The sequence below is a fragment of the Bactrocera oleae genome, chromosome 2 (assembly GCF_042242935.1).
Source record: "Bactrocera oleae isolate idBacOlea1 chromosome 2, idBacOlea1, whole genome shotgun sequence".
NCBI classification, from domain to species: Eukaryota; Metazoa; Arthropoda; class Insecta; order Diptera; family Tephritidae; genus Bactrocera; species Bactrocera oleae.
In genome coordinates, this window is record NC_091536.1 from 75,492,689 (window position 1) to 75,513,504 (window position 20,816).

The window sequence follows — 20,816 nt, forward strand, 5'->3', positions numbered from 1 at the left end:
CAACATGGAGCAGCGCGCAAACACCAACAGCAACGCCAATGCCAATTTGGCCGATAATATTTGAAGGCAAACCCACCCCATCGGCCTCCACTTTAATTGCGAGTCTGTGTGTGTGTCCGTCCGTGTACGCGCTCGACCCATGTTCGATTTAAAAGGTTGATGCGGACATTCGACTCTTCGTTTGGCTGTTGCTTCTCGACTGCTGTTGTTGTTGTGGCATAGTATGCATATCGATATTGCTAGAATCCTTCTGCCAACCCTTGCGCTAAGCCAATGTCGCTTTGGCATCGAACGCACATAAATAAATTTGCATTTTATATTTTATGGATTTTCTTGCAGGTTACACGCACTGCCACACATCCTGGCGTCCAGCACAGCACATCACACCACACTAACCGTGATGACGCGGCCAGAGGTTGCGCAAAAAATGTGGAAAATAAATAAAGCCGAGCTAAAGCGTGCGGCGCAGCAGCGCAGAATTTGTGCAAGCCAAACCGCTAAAAAGAGCGCACAACAACAATACAAATGATAAAACATAACAAAAATCTGCTGTCCAAACTCGTTGCAAAACCTCCGCCCCCTTTCATAAGGTAGCTCTACGCAAGGAGCCGGTCGCGCTGTCCAGTCGCTGTGGGTGCCTGTGGCTTTTGGGGCCCAACTAGTTTTCTGTTTGGCACGGTTTTGCTTCTATTGTCCTACTTTTACGCCACCGATCGCTTGTTTGCCAAGCTTATTTGTTCATGCCACTGTCTGCGTGCGCTTACACGCGCGTTTGTGTATGTGTGTGTGTGTGAGTACGACCTCCCACTTTTATTGCTCTCACGTCTATCTGTTTGTTTTCAACTTTGTTGTATACGTTGGCACTCAACTGTAAACTGTTTAAAATACGGCAACAAAAGCAAGAACAATGGGGAAATCATTGAGCCCAACAACCGTACGGAGTTTGGTCGCAAATATTGCAGGTAGTGATTGACGAGACTCAGTGAAGTAATGGTTGCATTGTGGATCGAAGTGTAAATATTCTGCGAAAATAATATTAAAAAAGAGTGGTCATGGAAAGTGTAGGGGTTTGCGATATGCTCATTGGTGAGGTATTTGTATTAATATTTTCTTTGCTTTTCGTATTGATAGTGAAATTGACATTTTTGCTTGTACTGATTCCGATATTGGTACTGATATTGGTATTGGTATTGGTAAGTAATGGTACTGGTAATGATATAAAATAGGTACTGCTAATAGTAATGGCATTGATATTGGTAATGGTACTAATTTTGGTAACTGCACAGAAATTGTTTTTCCTACTAAAAATAGTACTCGATTTATATTGTTAATTGTTTTATATTGGTAATGGTACTGGTGTTGCTAATTGTATAAAAAACTTTGTAACTTCTCGTAATCATAGTGATATTGATATTTTTGCTTGTATTGGTTCCGATATTCTTACTGATATAAGTAGCAGTAAGTAATGGTATTGTTTTAGATATTGATTTTGATACTGATATTAATAATAGTATTGATATGCGTAATGGTACTGGTGTTGTTAATTTACTGGAATTGGTAATGATGTGGGTATTGGTAATGGTAATAATAATGTTGTTGGTGTCCTTAATAGTTTTATATTTATATTTTATGCTTAAATAGTACTTATTTTTACTGATTTTCTATTTTAACGGATAACTCATATATGGTTATTAATATTGGTGTTGAAATAAATAAATATATTGATTGCTATAATTTCAATTTATGTCGGTATTGAATTGATGCTAGTTCTAGTTAGTACTAATATTCATCACAACTCAGATACTAATATTTTAATAGTATTTAAAACATGAACAGTGTATAAAAAGTTTGCTATGAACTTTATAATAATTCGAAGGAAACGTAGGACACCCTATACATTTTGCGATATCGATCTAAAATGTTACATACGCTCTTTTCTCCCCAAGAAGTTGTTCATTTGGCGGAATCACCGATATCGGATCACTATAAGACATAGCTGTCATCGAAGCTGATCGCTGAAACTGATCGAGACAAAAGTTATTTTTATATCCTTTTATGCTATAAGAAATGCACCTGGGAAGAATATTTTGGCCTCGGTGCAACCGTACGTTTTATCTGGTTTTATCTAACTTGAGAAGCACTCGTTGATACATCTTAATTGAATTAAAATTGGCAATGTCATTCAGAATGGCACGAGTGATTACTAATTTTAATTTACAATACAGGAACTACACTGTATCGATCTAGTCTTAATTCTGAAATTAACAACATACTTGTATAATGATAGTCTTTGCCTACATTTAGGAGCATTATTTTTTAAAAATAATTTGTGAGAGGTAAAATTCTCAGAATTGAATAGAAAAATTGCACGCGTAAAAAATTAAAAAAACTAAATAAATCGGTTTTTTAGCAGTTCACAAATTTAAGCATTCGAATTTTGTCTATTTATCCACCCAACTGTCTAACTCCTTCGGCAAGAAGATGTATAAAATACAAGGTATATATTTATTTTTGCTTTTTTATCTATTATTTTATTTCTATAATTGCACACTGTTCTTTTAGGTAAGATAAATCGCACGAGAATGCAAGAAATCTCCCAACACACACACACATACACATAAGTATAGCAGCAGGTATAACGGTATATATGCATTTCAAATGATGTGCGGGATAAAAATTGAAAACACCGACATACACCCCCTTAAACACACACACGCAAACAGATAGAAGTGTGCTTACGCAAGCCTTCAACGTCAAGCTCGCCAGAGACAGCGCTAACATGGGGCAACTGGCAAAACCGCACCAATAGATTAGGGAGATTTTCGATTTACGAGGCAACAGACTATGCAAAACCATTTCTAGTACACGACACCAGTCAACATGTGACCTTAGAGAGATGCAGGTGATTTTGTTGCTGTTGTTGTTGCTATTTTTTTCTGCTGTCAAGGTGTGATTGCAGACAACGATGAATGGCTGTGCGGATGGATTGTGGTGGTGGGAACGTATGCTTGTGAAACGCCCTAACTACAACTATTTACTCACAAAGCCGAATGCATATATATATATATATATATATATATGTATGGGTGTGTGTGCCTATATATAGGAATGTGTGACAATCCACGAGAACCGCATAGTTTAAGTATAAAATAAATTGTTTCAGCATTAGAAGTTTACAACGTTGTGTTTGTGGGGTGGAGTGCAGATTGTGTGGGAATAGCAGCTGAACTCAAAGCAAACCATAATAAAAAGGTAAGCTTTGCTCTTTAAGTTACATACCATATATAAGAGAGTCACTTTTATACAAATATTTTATTATACGTACCCAAGTATTATTTGGATAACATACCTACTAAAATATATCACGTACATAGTAATGATTACCAAACATCTAAAAAATGGTGAGCAAGGCTAAGGACGACTAAACCGAATATATAATATTTCATAAAATTGTAAACATAGCTCTAGTATCCTTCACAAATAAAAAAAAATGTGGAAAACGGTTGGCCTCAAGGGCCATCCCTGCAACTTCCCTCTAATTTCATACGCTAACGTTCAAATTTCGCTTTTTTCACAATCTAGCAAGTAAATCAACCGATTTCGACCCGGTTTGCGGCAAACGATGTGTTTCTTTAAGGTTTAGAACTGATTAGTTTTTAGTGTCGATTTTTCAAAATTATTATGAGATTTCTCAAAATCTACTGGTCCGATTGGGTCCAAACTCACACGAAATTCAAGTGCAATGAAACCCTTTGGAATGCCGTTTAGCTATTCAAATCGGTTGAGCCGTTTAAAAGTTATAAGAGGGTCACATACATCCACACACACACACATACATCCACACATACATACAGACATACATACAGACGACCCTCAAAACGTCGAGATCTGTTGAGAACTCGATTTTTGCAAAATGGGGTGAAACCAATATCTTCCCGATTTTTAGAAAATTTTCCATTTTCTTAGCGGGAAGTTAATAACTTGATCTTAATAGGTTAGTTTTCATGCAGCTATGTTTTACAGTAGTCCGCTCTGAAACATGTGTTTGGAGATTGTACCGTTCGCCAATAATCCACGCTCTCGAAAAATACTAAAGTTTTCCATGTAAGAAGCAGCATTTTAGAGAGAAAAGAACGTGAGCAAAATTCCAGATCGATATCTCAAAAACAAGCGACGGACAAACGAACATAGTTGAATCGAGTCAGCTTGTCATACTGATCATTTATATACATACAAGTATATATTTTATAGGGTCTCTGACGTTTCTTGAATATATGATGGATATCAGTACACGATATTGGGCGAAGTTAGGATGTTTTACATTTCTTTCATTAATATCATTCCATACCATTATATCAAGGGCGTCCCACACGCCTAGTTTAAGTAAGTGATCACACTTGTATTGTTGTCATATATCAGTGACAACAAGTTTTGTTTAGGTACTTTACAAAACATTTTCAGAAAAAGTAAGTAAAAAGAAAAATAGCGGAGATAGTGACATCAAGGCAGCAGTAGTTGTACTGCTCCGGAGTGTAACATCCTTTAGAGAGGTGTACATTCACTCTGACACCCGAGCGACTATACTGTTGAGCTCGCTGACTGTGCGCTCAAAATTAGACAAGGAGTACATGCCCTCATTAGCAATAGCTTCAAGTTTTTTCCATATTTAGATATAACTGCAAAGCCGATGAACTGGCTAGGGAGCGCACCCTTTCCTCAATTTCATCTGATTGGAGTCGAGTCGGTTCTTCGATATCTGCTTGCGTCGTCAAGTGAGCTCAGCAAGCGTTGGCCAACAACCAGAACTTGCGAACCTCTGGCCCAGAGGGAACCGTAAGAGGTCATCTGAACTACACCTTAATATATTTGTGGTAAAAATAAAACGATTCGGCGTTCGATGACGATCTAGTGATCTACTCTTTAGGAGTTAATGGGGTACACAAAGTACAAATATCTGTCCAAGTGAAATTCATCAATTAATCAATTGTATCAACCGCATGACCTGTTATATGTGAGATGGCCGTTGTTAATACTAGATTTGATCATTAAATATGGTGCTATTAAAATATAATGTTTCTACTGAGTTTGACTGAGATACTTCTACTTTTTCATGGAATATTGTCTTTACAGCTGCTAGTTAACGGGGTCACACTCACTTTCCAGCAAATCTCAAGCATCGTAAGTCCCTATGTAGCAACTCAGAGATTTATGGCTCAATAGTTTAAGAGATTTAGCATTTTAGGTATTTTGAATTACACTGTTCCCAGAATCTTATGCACCCAGTTCTAGCAACATATTACTTTTGCACTGTAGTTTTTAGTTCATGTAGACCAAAATCAAATACAGTACTCAACAAAATTCCATATCTTATGAGCTCAAATTTAAAAGAAAACCTTGTTTACTTAAGCAACTAAATGAATTGATGCTTCCAGAATACCGCCGAAAACCATTTTGAGGTCTGCCAAATGGCGAGCACCATAAAAAAGTTTTGGTTTTTGATGTTAAACTAGAAGGAGCTTGGGTGACCTGGTAGGTACTACGACTGCTTGGGGTTTCAAATAATTTATTGTTTTTGCAACGATTGTCAAACCATATTAACTCTTAGAACCGGTTGAAATAGGTCATACATTATTTTTTTTTTTAATTTGCAAATGAAAAGCAGACATCAAATGGACGAGATTTAGAGAATATCAATTAGAAACATTACGAACAAACCATATATGAACTATGGTAACTCTACTTTTGATATGATGTCTAGCTTTCATATCAAATACTAAAATATGGTTATTAGCCAGAAAATATTAGTAAAGGCTTTAGACTGATATGTTTCTAAACAGGGTTTCCACATATTTGAAATTGCTAATTAATTATAGGATAAATCAGTGTTGCCAACTAATTAAATCAAACAAAGTACAATCATTAAAAACTAAAAGTTTTCATTTGCAAAAAAACATTTTTTTTTTCACGTCACCAAATATACTCTCTACACTCTACACTACATCTATCTAGTCATACCCCTCACAGGTAAATTTATTTTATCATAAAAGGGTATCAAAAATCAATATCTTGATTTTAATCGATTAGTTCGTATGGCAGCAATATTTTTGTGAAGATATCTTGTCAAATAAAAAATAACTTCCATACTTAATTCCGATTGTTCAGTTTGTATGGCAGCTATATGCTATAGTGGTCCGATTTCGGCGATTCCGACAAATGAGCAGTTTTTTGAGTAGGAAAGTGCGTGTGCTAAATTTCAGATCGATATCCCAAAAACTGTGGAATTATTTCAGTTATTAACTATACAGACGGACAGTCAGGCAACATAACTAAATCGTACCAGCTCATCACGCTGATTATTTATATATATATTTTATAAGGTCTCGGCGGTTCCTTCTGGGTGTTAACTACTATAAAAATAAAATTATAAGCTCTTTAATTTTAAAATCTGAAATTGTTGTATCATACGGAAAATTTAAAAAAGATTTAAAAAAATTTACATGCACGATATTTCAATTAATAATTTATTTTATGAAACTGTTATTATAATTTTACAACAAAAAAACCGTTACCATTACTTAAATGCAATGATGCAACATAAACTTTCAAATATAATACAGCGATCACTTAATAATAATAATATTGCAATACTATCCTTTGAGACGCGTTAATTGTCTCTTTGCTAACGGTCCTTCATGTAGAAAGAATACTTTAATTTATACAAAGTTAAATTAAGCGAAAAGTATTTATTTTTGACAACACTCGAGAATTGAATTTCATATAAAACTACAAAAATTACAACAAACAAAAAACGCGCATGCAATCAATTTTGATAAAATATTAAAAATAACGACCACTTGCACGCGTGCACAAACAAATGTACATATGTGTAAGTATATAACGGTATTTGAGTTATAAATTTTGCCATAAAGGACATGCAGTCCCGTTGATACCGAGCGAAATGCACCTAAGCAGCAAAAAATTGTGTAATGTCCGGACAAAAAACTTGAAAACTACCACACGCACACACACACGCATGCACGCATACAAATAATCACACATATTACAAATGAATAAATGGAAAAGCCAAAAACAAACCCAACAGCGGCATCAAAATCAAGTTAAAGCCAACTTTGCGCGCGCGCGCAAAAAAAAAAAAGCGGCGAAAGTCAGAAAAAATGCGCGAACAACAAACAACAACTAAAGAGCTCAACAAGCAAAAATAACCGTTGATACAACGGCACTTTTGTAGCAATTTTACGAATTCGTTTCATATATTGAAACTTTTATTTGCTATTCGACAAGCGCGCGCGCGTGTATGTGTGTGTGTGTGTGAGTGTGTGAGTCCGCAAAAAATTGTTGTACGGACTAACTGCGGGATGCGCCAAATAAACACGCGGACAGCAATACGACAATGAACAACAGTAAGCAACGGAATAATGGCGACAACAGTAAAACTAGTATTTTCGCGGATTGAACTGGCATTTCCGAGCTTCCTCTCCTTTTTTACTTGCTGTTCGTCACTGCTGTTGTTGCTGTGATTGTTGTTGCTTGGAGTGCCTGGCAGATATGCGACAATAGTTGCCAACATCAACCTGTGCGCTCTCAAAGCAAATTGCGGAGTTGTTGGAGGCGTTGTAGTGCTGTCGAATCAGTTATACCATCACATCCACCGCTCACACCGTCATCCGTGGGAGGCTGCCAAACGCACCGACGGTGTTGCTGCTGCAGGTAGAATCCTCTTTCATACATACGAGTGTAATGAAAAAGTTATTTTACAGGTCGCCTTGAAAATTGAAACAATAAAGCCATGCCATAGCGCTTCCATACTCCTCCGCCTCTTTTAGTATGTAGAGATGAGCCGGACATTGCTGAGCTTTTTTTATAGGGAAATTGAGTGTAATTAAAATAAATCAACAAATTCGCCAAAGAGAAATTGATTTATTATTATTTTTCTTTTAAAGAACAAGGACTCGAAGAATGTAGAATGAATACTCTCGCAAATCGTAAAGAAAATAAAGTGTGTGGAATCAGCGTCTACAAAAATCTGTAAAAAACATGTAATGCTGGAAATTAGTATTGTTATTGTTGTGAAGTCCTAGTGCCCAACTTCCCCCACCGAACACATTTATTTAACTGCCTACTGGCGTTTATTATCTGCCTCATCCAACAACCTGTTGTTTTGTATAAGCTATAAGATGTAAAAAAGCAGGTTTGAATCGCTTAACCGGGACTTTTTTGGAATTTTCTTAGAAAACTTACCATAGTAATGCATACACTTTTGACACTACCAGAAAGTACAGACGTCTTCAGCAAAGAAAACATCGACCGCCTTTTTTGTTTAAAGCAGATATTTTGAAGTGAGAATTTCAGTTCAAAATTTGGGCTTTTACTGCTATGAAACCAAAGTAAGGTGACAAGATAAGTATTTTATATCAAAACAATTACAGCAGGATAGTGACGTAAACATGAAAACACCGAATTTCTAAAAACAAAAAAAAAAATATTATGAAAAATGCCAAACAAAACCCCAAACACTTGTTTGAAAACACATAAATTTTGAGGTTATGTGAAAAAAGCGTTAAGACAAAAGTTATAGCTATTTGTATTGCCATTTGACATAAGGTCTTGTAGTTTTACCGGAAATCGACATAAACCGTTTCTCAGCCTGTAAAAATTAAACCACTCCCGTTCCTCTCACAGACCTCAGATCGTCCGGAAACTATTTTTTCATTCATTTTTGTTATATTTACTTCCTTTTTCAACAGGTTTCATCCTACTATGAATGTTATTTTTTTGTTTTTTGTTTTCAAAAATTATCGAACCTGGCTATTTTATATTTATAAAAGAAAAAATGTCAACTTCTGGCTTGAGATAATAGCTTATGCGAAATTTCTTGAAGATATAGGTTGTCAAATATCTCCCTTCCGCTTTTTTGCTCTTCATTCAATGCTTTATAAAAAGTGTTACAGTGATCGGATTTAGTTAAAATATGCGCCGTTTTGTTCGATGATCTGTTTCCATCTAGACGGCAACTTCATAATACCTTCCTCGTAGAAGCCCCCATCCTTATTTGCGAAGAATTCGGACAGCCACTTTTCACAAGCCTCTTTTGAGTTCAACTTCACACCACCAAGGGCATTCGCCATGGACAGGAATAGGTGGTAATCACTTGGCGCTACGTCCGGGCTATATGGTGGATGCGATAAAACCTCCCATCCGAGCTCCCGTAGCTTCTGACGAGTCATCAACGAAGTGTGTGGTCTGGCGTTGTCCTGGTGGAACACTACACCCTTCCTGTTGGCCAATTCTGGACGCTTCTGGTCAATCGCCTGCTTCAAGCGGTCCAGTTGTTCGCAGTAGATGGTAGAATTAAGCGTCTGGCCATATGGGAGCAGCTCATAGTGGATGATTCCCTTCCAATCCCACCAAACACACAGCAAAACCTTCCTGGCCGTCAATCCCGGTTTTTTTGCGTCAAATTATGCGGCACCCAAACATCAAACTTTTTTTGTATCCAGCCTTCTGCAGATGGTTCAAAATGGTTTGGTGACTAACTCCCATCTCCTGGGCGATGTCACGAGATGCCATATGCCGGTCTAACTCGATGTATTTCATGATTTGATCGGTATTTGTCGTCACAGGTCTTCCGCCGGCTGGCTTATCCATGGTGTCGTCTTCACCGGCTCTGAATGGTCGAAACCATTCCTCCGCGGTTCGAAATGATAGAGTACCATCCCCCAAAACACCATTAATCTCACGGAACGTTTCTCTAACGGATTTGCCTTAAACGAAGGAAAACTTTAAAATAGCGCGAATTTCGGCGTTAGTGAACTCCATGTTTACACGTCTATAACTGGTGAACGCAATATCTAATCATGCATAGCGTTGTTTTGTAGGTTATGTCAAGACCTTTCAAATTATGTATAGTGTTGCCAGATACGAGCTCTGTAGCGCTTTGTACATAGCCGCGAAATTCAAAAGACAAAAAAGCGGAAGGGAGATATTTGACAACCTTATATCTAGTCAAATGAAAAAACTTCCATACAAGCACTTGATTCCGATCGTTCAGTTTGTATGGCAGCTATATGCTATAGTTATTCGTGACGTGTTCAAATTTTAGACCGATATCTCATAAACTGGGTATAGAAAAAAATAACGTATTTGGGTAATGGTATTTATAATGTAATTTTGGTACCCTCTTTAGAATCTAATTATATATTAGGGGGTCAAAATATGAAATTGTACCTAAAGATGTGAAACTAAAATCCACCGGCAAGCAAATCCAAAACCAACAATTGACAGATATTTGCAATGGCTCTAGTCTTTTACGGTTAGTTTTCAAGAAAGGTTTAGTTTTTATATGCTGTGTGTGCAACAAATAATGAAGAGACTTTCCAGGCTCTCTTGGTTTCAGAGAAAGCTAGTATCTACATTGCTTTGCATGTTGAAAACGTTTTGAAAGTTTTAGCATAAGTGATAAATGAATATCAGATAGAACTTAAACTACAAAGTTTATTAAAGTTTCACTAAAACATTGGTTGAAAACTAAGCGAAAACATTTCTATTCTTATAGAACTAAAAATTTACAAGAATTTGTAATATCTCATTATATCTAAAAATATTATAAAATACAAAAATGAAACAAAAAATTTTTTTTATTTCACCAATACACAGCATATATGTTAGGATATTTCTGATATGGTTTGAAAAAATGATTGAACACTCAAGACAAAGCGCAAAATATGGTAAACTCAATGAATGCGAAAGCGCCATATGCTTATCAGAGGCGACAGTGCAGAACGGTTGGTTATTTATTGTTATTGTTATGTACGTAATATTCCGAGCATTACTATTTGGATATATTTTTTAATGGGTATGGCAATAAGTTTCGTGTTTTGAACACAATCATAAATAAATAAAAATATTCAATGCTAGTTTTTCCATTCAGTATTTATATATAAACATAAAAAAAAAAAAAAAAATTTCGTGCAAATTCATAATTACATATAAACACACATCCAAACGGACGAGTGCACACACCAAGTAATATAAAAATGCAGCATACGCCCTGCGGTCCCTGCATGGTGTGCATTTCATGTGAGAATTGTGCATGACAATTTGTGTGACTCTTGTACAACAAAACTGCCTCAATTAGAATAGAACAGTTATGTGAAAGTAATCAAACATGTGCACATAAATAACAACAACAGCAAAAAATATAATATTAAATACTAATGGACAGAAAACGACACTCGCAGGGAAGTGTGTATGTAAATGTATATTTTTACCTATACACGAAGAGACTAAAGGGTCGATTAGTTGGCAACACTGTACAAAATTTTGGAGAGACTAAAGTATGTGAATTGAAAGCATTGGAAGCAGGGTAACTATCGGGATATAGTTATATATGAATATATATATTATATACTATATATGCGATATATAGTTATAGGTTCATACAAGTATTATCATTTCACAGCACTCGAGATAACAGTTATATATAGGTCAGCATCAATAAGAGTTTTAATTAGAGAACCCGCTATGCGTCAGTACATATTACCGCTATAAAAATCAAGCAACGTTGTTAGAATCAGTAATATTAAAATTTAGCAAGGCTGATAAGAAAACTTATCATCAAAAGTCGCGAGACCCAATTACCTATAAAAAGTTGGGCTCTTATGCCGTCTATAAATTATCATCAAACACTAAAGAAGATATAAAAAACAAGCATGCGTATCTGCTGTTACTAACAAAATGAGACAAAAACGCTGGTACCAGATAGTTCAAAATACCCAATATCACTGGCACATTCAGCAACACAGTCGCTCAGATTTCGAGAAACCGCTCTAAAATTGTGTACACGTCCCGTTCGCCCTAAAAAGCTGCTCATTTGTCGAAATCGATTTGGTACCACTATAGCATATAGCTGCCACAAAATAATATATAGTTTTTTTTTTACTCCCCCTAATGTACATATATTTTATATGATTTTTATGCTATCATACCAGAACGTGTTTGTAAAGTTTTATGTGTCCACAGTGTTGAGCTTAAACTAAAATTTGAAGTTTGGTGACAAAACAAATGGATGGTTTAGACCAAAACCTAGAACCAGAAACATCGAATTGAAAATATAATGACCACTGGTACCTACTATAGGGCGAGTCGAAGTATCGAAAAATTGAACAACTGCAGATCATCGATATTAGCGCTAAGAACTATCGTCAACTATTGATGCTGTAGACTAGCGATAATTCGCATTCTCTACTTCGAATTACGAACTCCACTGCACCACTCCACTTACTTTGGATGTCAACCAATTTTTGAACTCAATTTCAGTGACAACTGCATTTAGCAAAGCATAGTAACATAACTGATACTTAACATACATAACTTTAATAAAATAACAGTTTTTATCGAACATATACAAATGTATTTTGACACACACAAAGCCACAAAATCATACAAATCCACTTTTACACACATACAAATATGTGGAACCAAAATGGAGTTCATCCAATTTAATCGAAATCGCAGCGAATAAAAAACATCGCCAGCTGCACATTTCGCTTAACGATTGCCTTGTTATTACTGACACAAACGCGTCGCTGTGTTGGTGGGTCGCCGGCATATCACTGGATTTTATGTCGCACGTTCGTAGGAATTTCGGTTAGTTGTTTTGAGGTTTTTCTATGCCATAAACGCTGTGCTACATTTCGCACAACCGCCCGCGTTCCACTTTTCTCGCACACGCTCGGAATAACAACAATTAAGCGGCTATTTTAATACACTACATACAAAAACAATAACAACCAAAATATAGCATATGAACTGAGCCACTGCAAATGACCCAAAAATCTGCGCACTTTACGCCACTACCGATGCTGCAGTTGCGCCGTTAGCCGTCGGGCGGGATGCCGTCGCTTGGGTTATGGCCGAAATCCATTTAGCCAATCGAAATTTCAGTTGACTGGCGCCGAAATGCATAAAAGTTAAATATTAAACATAACAAGTAAACAGAGAAAGTCGCACAAATAAACAAAATTGAAATAGAAAAACTAACAACACAGCGTCAACATTCATTCACATATGTATGCAATAAAAATAACAACAAAAACGACGACAACAAATATTAACAAGCAAAATGGCGAGCTTGTAATTGCATTTGTTCGTCGGTTGTCAGCGGCGCCACATAAATACCCGTAGGCATCAGCCAGGCGCTGCAGCGCGGGCGGAAACTGGCAAAAAGCGCAATTAAAGCTTGTGTTGTCGTCGAGTTGTTGTTGTAGCTGTGGCGGGCATAGCGCTAATAGAATAACATTTGCTAAAAATATAATGATAATTGCTGTTGCACGGTGCAGTGTCGTGTTTTGCGATGCAAACGACGTCGCGCGGTGAAATTCTAAAGGTCAGCGACTTGAAATGGCGGGGAGTGTTAACTGTGGTAGCTGAAGGAGGCAAGCGGCGAGCAGGGATAAAAACAAATATTTTAATAGTCCTGAGCCTTGATCTGAACTTGTTTTGTGACAATTGCTGCTAAGTTTTAGGATAATGGAATCGTTGCAAATGTAGCAGAAGCCTTTTGGAGGAATGCACTTTGTCACTAACAGAAGTATATGAGCGTGCACACAGCATTCAGTGAAGGTCCTGAAGTCCTGGCCAGCTGAGCAGACTGAGCGTTTGAAGTTGCTCCGAAACTAAATGGAAGCCAGAGTGACGTGTAATGACGACAACATCGAAAAAGTTAAGTGTATTCGGTTAATGTTTCGGGTATGAAGCGCTAGGCTCGTACCAGAAGACCCGAATTTTGTGCAAAACTACGTCGAGTAGATGTCGCAAAATAGATGCTTGAGAAGGTAGCTGAGAACGCTTCATTAAGCAAATGCAGCATTACTAGTAACGAGACGTAGTCGAAACTGTCCAAAAATATAGCGAATGGCGCTCCAAAAATTAGCCGAAACCAAAAAAAAAACTACGTCACAATCGGTCTAAAATCAAGATGTTGCTCATGTTGTTGTTGTTGTTGCAGCAGCAGAATTCTGCCAAGTTGACAGTCTTTGGCCGGATAAAAATCCGGGTCAGTTCCGGTTAAGTAGACCCGACTATCGTGGGAAGACAGACGGCGCTCAGCCACCTCATTCGCCATATTTAAGTCAATTTCGGTTGTTATAAAGACATTTTTCATTTTCCTTATTAAGGGAGAGAAATCGATGTTTTAGCTTAATCCAAAACTATCTGAAAACATATGTGTATTAGCTTTGAGTTGGAAGTAGTTAAAAAGATATTTCAGGTAATAGACAGGTGCGTCGACCAGGTGCCAGTCGCTGCGCTACGCGAACTATTTGACCTAACAACATGATTCAACTTCTATTTTGTAAAGTATTAAAAACTGTTTGATAAAAACCAAAGATATTGAAGATTTCTATAACTTTTTAAGTGAAAATGTGTACAAATTTTATGTTAAAAATCTATTTCAAAGTTCAAATATTGGAAAAAATTATTAATTTTCCGTTTTAAATGGCTTTTTGAGGTTTACATATAGTGGAAAAGTATACAAATTAACCAAATATTTATATTTACTGTTACACATAAGAATTATGGATGCTACTTTACACGCCAACGGACGGTATCACCTTCCACTTCCTCCACGATTTTTCAACAATTTAGAGTGGTTCAATCATTAATAAAAAAGCATTTAAAAATACAATAAAATATAATCTTTGAACGAATTTTCTACAATATTTCTTATTCTGAAAATAAAAATTCAAAAAATCTGTTCTTTTCTGGCCGCTAAATGATCCGACTCCCTTAATTTTAAACGTATATCAGTGTATTCCAAAACGGTTACTCATACGCCCTGTTGCAATACTTACTTTTTGACTATGTTACGTACTACATAAATATTTTTATTTTGTTTGAAAAAAATATAAAAAAAGGACGGCTCATAAATATAGGAGTCGATGAGAAAAATTTCGCCGCAACAGTTGGAACTTCAAAGATCATATTTATGAATAAATGATCAACGGAATGCGATTTTGACAATAATTTCGTTATTTCAAGCCTCTCTGTAGCGTAAAGTTTTTCACAAAAATGTGTTTTGTTGGAAAGCGGCCATTATGTCAAAAATCAAATTTTGACTAGTCTTCGGATCATTAGCTGTATACAACAACTGTTTGGGTTTTTTGCTTTGAAATAATGTAATGTAGAAAATTTTTCTTCACCGCCAAACACCTTTTTTCGAAGTTCCTCCTGGAGATCGTACATTAAATTTTGTAAATGTAAGTTTTTTATTAATTTATTTTATATAAAAATAAACTGCCTCTTCAAAATAAAAATAAAAAATAAAAAAAAACTCGATATTTCTGACGTGCAAGTGTATATAATACCTTAATAGCAGATTTATTAAAAGTTCAGATAAATTAAGCTAAAAGTATGGCATTTATGCTAATAGAAAATTTTTCACTGATACAGAATCTGAAATATTACAGCGATTAGTGATTACCAGAAAACTAAATATGAGATTTTTAAACACCCCACATCCAGCTAGATCGCCATAGTCATTAGATAGACACATTTTTATGATATGTTGGCAACTTCCGTGTGACACTAATATTATTTTCCATAATATTATTGTTGTTATTTTTAATTATATCATGGCTAATATTGCTACTTTAGTTAAAAATATATTAACCCAAATTTTACAAAAGGTAATTGCATAATTACTTTTATTTCAAAAATATTGTGGAGTTTTCACTTTTAGTCATAGCTATTCGCCATGCACATACTTGTATACAGGTATATGTGTGTGTATTATGCACGCCACCACAGCATTTGCATAAAATTTATTAAATTTATTTTACAGCAGCTCACACACACACACACACACCCACACAAGCATGTGGGTCATTTCAATGAATTTTAAACTGAAATGGCCTGTATTCTATTTTCGACTTTCATTTTAATTAATTTTTTTTTTTTTTTTTTTTGTAATCGAACAAAATTTTGAATGGACTGTGAAAATTTCGCATTCTAATTTCTAATAATAGACATTTGCATTTGTTCACACTTACCCACATACATGCAGGAGAGCAGCAACTGCAGCGCCGGTATTGAGAAACGCTCATTCTCCAGCTTAACCAATTCCAATGCTAATTTTTCGATTTTGTTGCGCAACATTGGCGTCATTATGCCGACAGCTGGTATACCAACGGTACTATTGATACCCGACGCGCCGGTTGTGCTCATGCCACTAGTACCGGTATTACTAATGACCACCATGCGTTCGAGACCCTGGAAGTAAAAAAAAAAAGTATGAAAAAACTTGTATTTGAAAAGAAATAAATAGGTGGCAGCACCCGAATTAAGTTTCATTAGATTCTATACCTGATCTCTAAAAAGATAAATCACACTTAGACTACTACGGACAGTCTTTTTATTATTATTTGTATTTTTAAGGGGAGGTGTTAGATGAATAAGTGTAAAAAAACTGCGCTTAATGGGTACTCTTTTAAAAAATAACACATAGTGGATGTATGAAAGGAGTCTGGAAACTTACACCTCCATCTGTTAGGTTAGAGCGTTTTTTTAGCGATTTAATTTTGTGAATATTTTCAGACATTCATTACAGAGGCCTATTCTCACTGATTAAACTTCAACCGATTTTTATGCTAATATTATAAATTACTTAGTAACGCCATAAGTTCTGTTACAAGATCAAGCCGTTATAAAAATTAAACTATAATACAGTTTTTAATAAAGTTAATTTTTTTTATAATGCATATATTAAATGACCGACTTAAAAAAAGTTTATTCGAAATGATCACCTTTTGCTGTCACACAAACTCTCAAACCAAAACGGCTCAAACGATCAATAGCAGCATGCACAGTTTTTATTGGTATTGCCGACGCTGCACGAACCAAAGATTTGTTGAGTCTTTCCAAATTTCTTTGGAGTATTCAGCAGACCATATTTATCAACTCGGACCACAAACCATAGCCCAATTGATTAAAGTCTGGACTTCGAGACGGCCAATCATCTGCAACTATTAAACATGGAGAGACTGCTGAGTGGCTTTTGCCTTGTGTGCTGAAGCAGAATCTTGCCGGAAGATACAATGCTCTCCATCGAAAAGAGTATTGCTTAACTGCAGTTCCACGCTTTCTAAAACATCCTGCTGATACACTTTTTGATACAGTGTTGCATGGTGACCACGAAGATAAGCCCTTGGTATAACATTTTTTGCATATTTGGTAGTTTTTGCGTAGATTTTGTCGATTTACTTATTGATATATTGAAAACTTCTTCAACAATGAACATTTTTTCTACCTTAAAAATAATACTTTCAGGGTCAATTGACCGTGTGCCACTGAAGAAGCCGCATGCATCTGTTTAGCCTAATTTGCATTGGTAGACTTTCATGTGTATATTATATCGAATAAGTCTTGTCTATGAGCTGGTTGATATATCCATTTCGATTGACACAATTTTCTGTTTTTTTAAATATTTTTGATTATTGTATTAAAGTAGACACTGCATTATAATAAAACATAACGCTACTTTTTTCTAAGAATTTCTCGCCGCTCTATGCATTGTAAACTTTGTAACAGAATTTATGGCAAGACTAAGTATACGTGACGGCTGTCCCTTAAAGAGTGTTTTAAGCTGAAAAAGCTTAACGTGGTCCAAATATAGTATGCTAAATAATTTATTGGCCTTTTGTCTCTTTTACGCGAACAATTTCTCTGCAGTAGGAAACAATATCAGTTAAAGAGTCGATCTAAAATTATTTTTAAACCGAATTTTATTCAAATCGAATTTCGGCGAAATATTTTTGCAATTTTTGGTAAATCACGGAAAATTAAAATTCGGTCGTAAGTGGAAATATTTTTGGTCTTGTATATGTGTGTGTATAAAAACTAATTAAAAATACTTTTTCAGTGGCAATTACAAATTACGAAAACGGATTTTACTTATGTATATGTGTGGGTATGTATATACGTATATACATACAAGTACTATTGGCAGCAGCGAAGCAGAAAACTTCATTATATTTTGAAAGTTAAACCAAAGAGTGCAAATGAATAAATAGCTAAAGCTCTATAAATATATATTTGCGCATGTGTGTGTGTGTATCTGTATTTGTTTGCCTGCATTTGCGTGTTTCTAAATAGAGCAATTTCCATAAACTTTTACAACCACTTATTCCTGGTTGCAACTTTACTGCCGACTATTTACTCGCTGCTCAAATGTTTACAACTAATTGCAGCAATTTATGCTGTTCGTGTGCTCGGCCACGCCGAATGTCTGTTGCACTGTGTTTTTGCCACGCATTTGTTTTTGTATTTTATCGTATTTTACGCTTTATTTTACTTTGTTGTGCATTGGCTTCGCCACATTTTTGTTTTAATTGTCGCCTAACAAGTCGGTCGGTCATAATCCACACAATTAAACCGACGTCCATTAGGCATATTCACAGAACCGAAGTGTTATTTAACTATTTGCTAAACTAACAAAGCGGCAACACACACGTACACATACACACACTCACCTAAACAAACATATCCACAGGCACGTGAGTAAGCCACAACTAAGTAAGCCGCCAGCTCAGCCGAGCGGCGCTAGTTTGGAAAGGTGTAAGGCCACACGAAATCTCTATGGATATACGAGTATGTATGTATATGTGGCTGTGTGTGTTTTTATATGTGTTTGTGTTCGTGTGTGCACGGTCAGCAATGTCATGGCACAATTCAAGCGTAAACGCAACGCATTGATTCCGATCAACAATGGTCAGCCAGACAGACGGATAGCCGCACAGACAGCTAAGGGAGCTTTGAAGCTGGCGAGTTGTTTTTGCTGGGCTTTCACTCTCGCAGCCATAAAAATAAATGCTTCAACTAACACACTATCATATTTATCCACATAAGTGTGTACGTGTGTGTGTGTGTGTGTAGGGCAGTTGGTAGTTGTTGTTAGTTTTGAAAATTGCCAATCAAAAAACCAATTAACTAGCATCATGAACAGCAGCAGCAGCAGCAGCGGTGGCAGCACTAGGCCACTGACCACCAGCGCTGGCCACAGCGGTCATTCAGTCACAGCAAGCACTGCTCGTCAGGCGGCGGTGTCCTGCGGCAAATCAACAAAACGTTAAACGAACGACAACGGCAGTCAGACAGCTGCTGCGAGCGATGTACGCAAAAAACAACAATAAAAATAAACAAAAATATGAAAAACGTCAACTTTGCCTTCTAATACCCTTGACAGTTGCATTTCCTTTGTCATAAAAGGGTATAATAAAAATCTTTATCTTGATTTGGATCGGTTAGTTTGTATGGCAACTATGTATATGCTATAGTGCTCCCATCATTGTAGCGTTGTCTTGGACCGAAAACCCTGTTAAATGTCGTGAAGACATCTTGTCAAACAAACAAGTTTTTCAAACAAGAATTTCATTTTGATAGGTCAGTTTGGATGGCAGCTATATGTTATAGTAGTACGATATCGGCGATTCCGACAAATAAGCAGTTTCTTGGGGAAAAAAACGTGTGCAAATCAGATCGACATCCCTAAATTAAGAAACTAGTTAACGTATATTCGTTGCAAATATTACGCCTTGTTTAGGGTATAAAAACTGCAAAAAGGATAACAACTGATACGAATAGTGTTGGTGTTGTTGTTGTTGTTGGCAGCAATGTCACACAAGGGAAAGTAAATAGAAATGTAAGAGTTGTCAGAGTTGAAGACTGAAAAAATACACACACACTTCGCTTAAACATAACGGTTAGTAAAGCAAACAGCAAACTAAGCGTGTGACACATTGTGATGTTGCACGAAAAGTACTCTTCACAGCTTGCCATATGCTGCGAAAGAAAAACTTACGACAATAACATAACGGATAAGCAAACAACTAAGTTATGACACACATACATACATAGATATATGTGTCCCAACACTATCGAACACACAAAATCGACTTCCAGCGGCTAAGCGGGGACTGCGGATGAAAACAGTTAGAGTGACAGTGCGACAGCACTTCTGATAATAAACGCGCACCCTGAAACTTATGCTACACATGTAGACATGTATGTATGTACATATGTATGTGTGCAGCGCTTGTATCACTTTTATTATTCTTTCTTCCATATTTTTGTGATTTTTGGGCGTCGCTGCCGGTCAGCGTAGCGTGGTGATTTAACTGCTGTTGCCGCTACACGAAAAAGGACTCACTTTTGGCGGCAAAGCATGTTCATTTGTTTTATGGAGCTGCGCGAGTGTGTGTGTGTGTAAACAACATCATTGCAAATGTCGACACTCTCACCAACACATACCATATATGTCGCTTGCTTGCTGGCAACAAACACGCTTATCAAACGCTATTTATGTAAATATAACGGCAATCCAGTGGCTAGCAGAGTTGATTGACTCGTGAGCGTACGGCAAAGTTGGCATTGTAATTTTCGCGATACGAATCTGGTGTGTGGTCGCTTGTAAATGCATTTAAGTAAATATTATTAAAGCAATTATAGCTAGACGGAGAAGTAGCTGTGTGTCGATGTTTGATTCAGAAAAAAGAATATTAAAAAAAAAACAAGAAAAAACCTTAACATTGGCTGCACCGAAACTATTATACCCCTCACAAGTGCATATAGCATAAAAGGGTATAAAAAGATCTTTACATGGATTTTGATCGATCAGTTTGTATGACAGCTATATGCTATAGTGATCTGATATCCGCAAATTCCGATTCCGACAAATGAGCAACATCTTGGAGATTAAAGGACATGTGCAAAATTTTAGATTGATGTCTCACAAATTCGCATAT

At 36.3% G+C, this 20,816-nt stretch overlaps 1 protein-coding gene across 3 annotated transcripts in view; it reads right to left on the reverse strand.

Annotated features, from left to right (window-relative positions):
• Positions 1-20,816, reverse strand: part of htt (huntingtin) — a 147,524-nt gene that overhangs the window by 12,895 nt on the left and 113,813 nt on the right. For all 3 annotated transcript variants that reach the window (XM_070105694.1, XM_070105693.1, XM_070105692.1), the window contains one exon: positions 16,068-16,287. In XM_070105694.1, the coding sequence (XP_069961795.1) occupies positions 16,068-16,287 (220 nt within the window). The remainder of the gene's footprint in view (positions 1-16,067; positions 16,288-20,816) is intronic.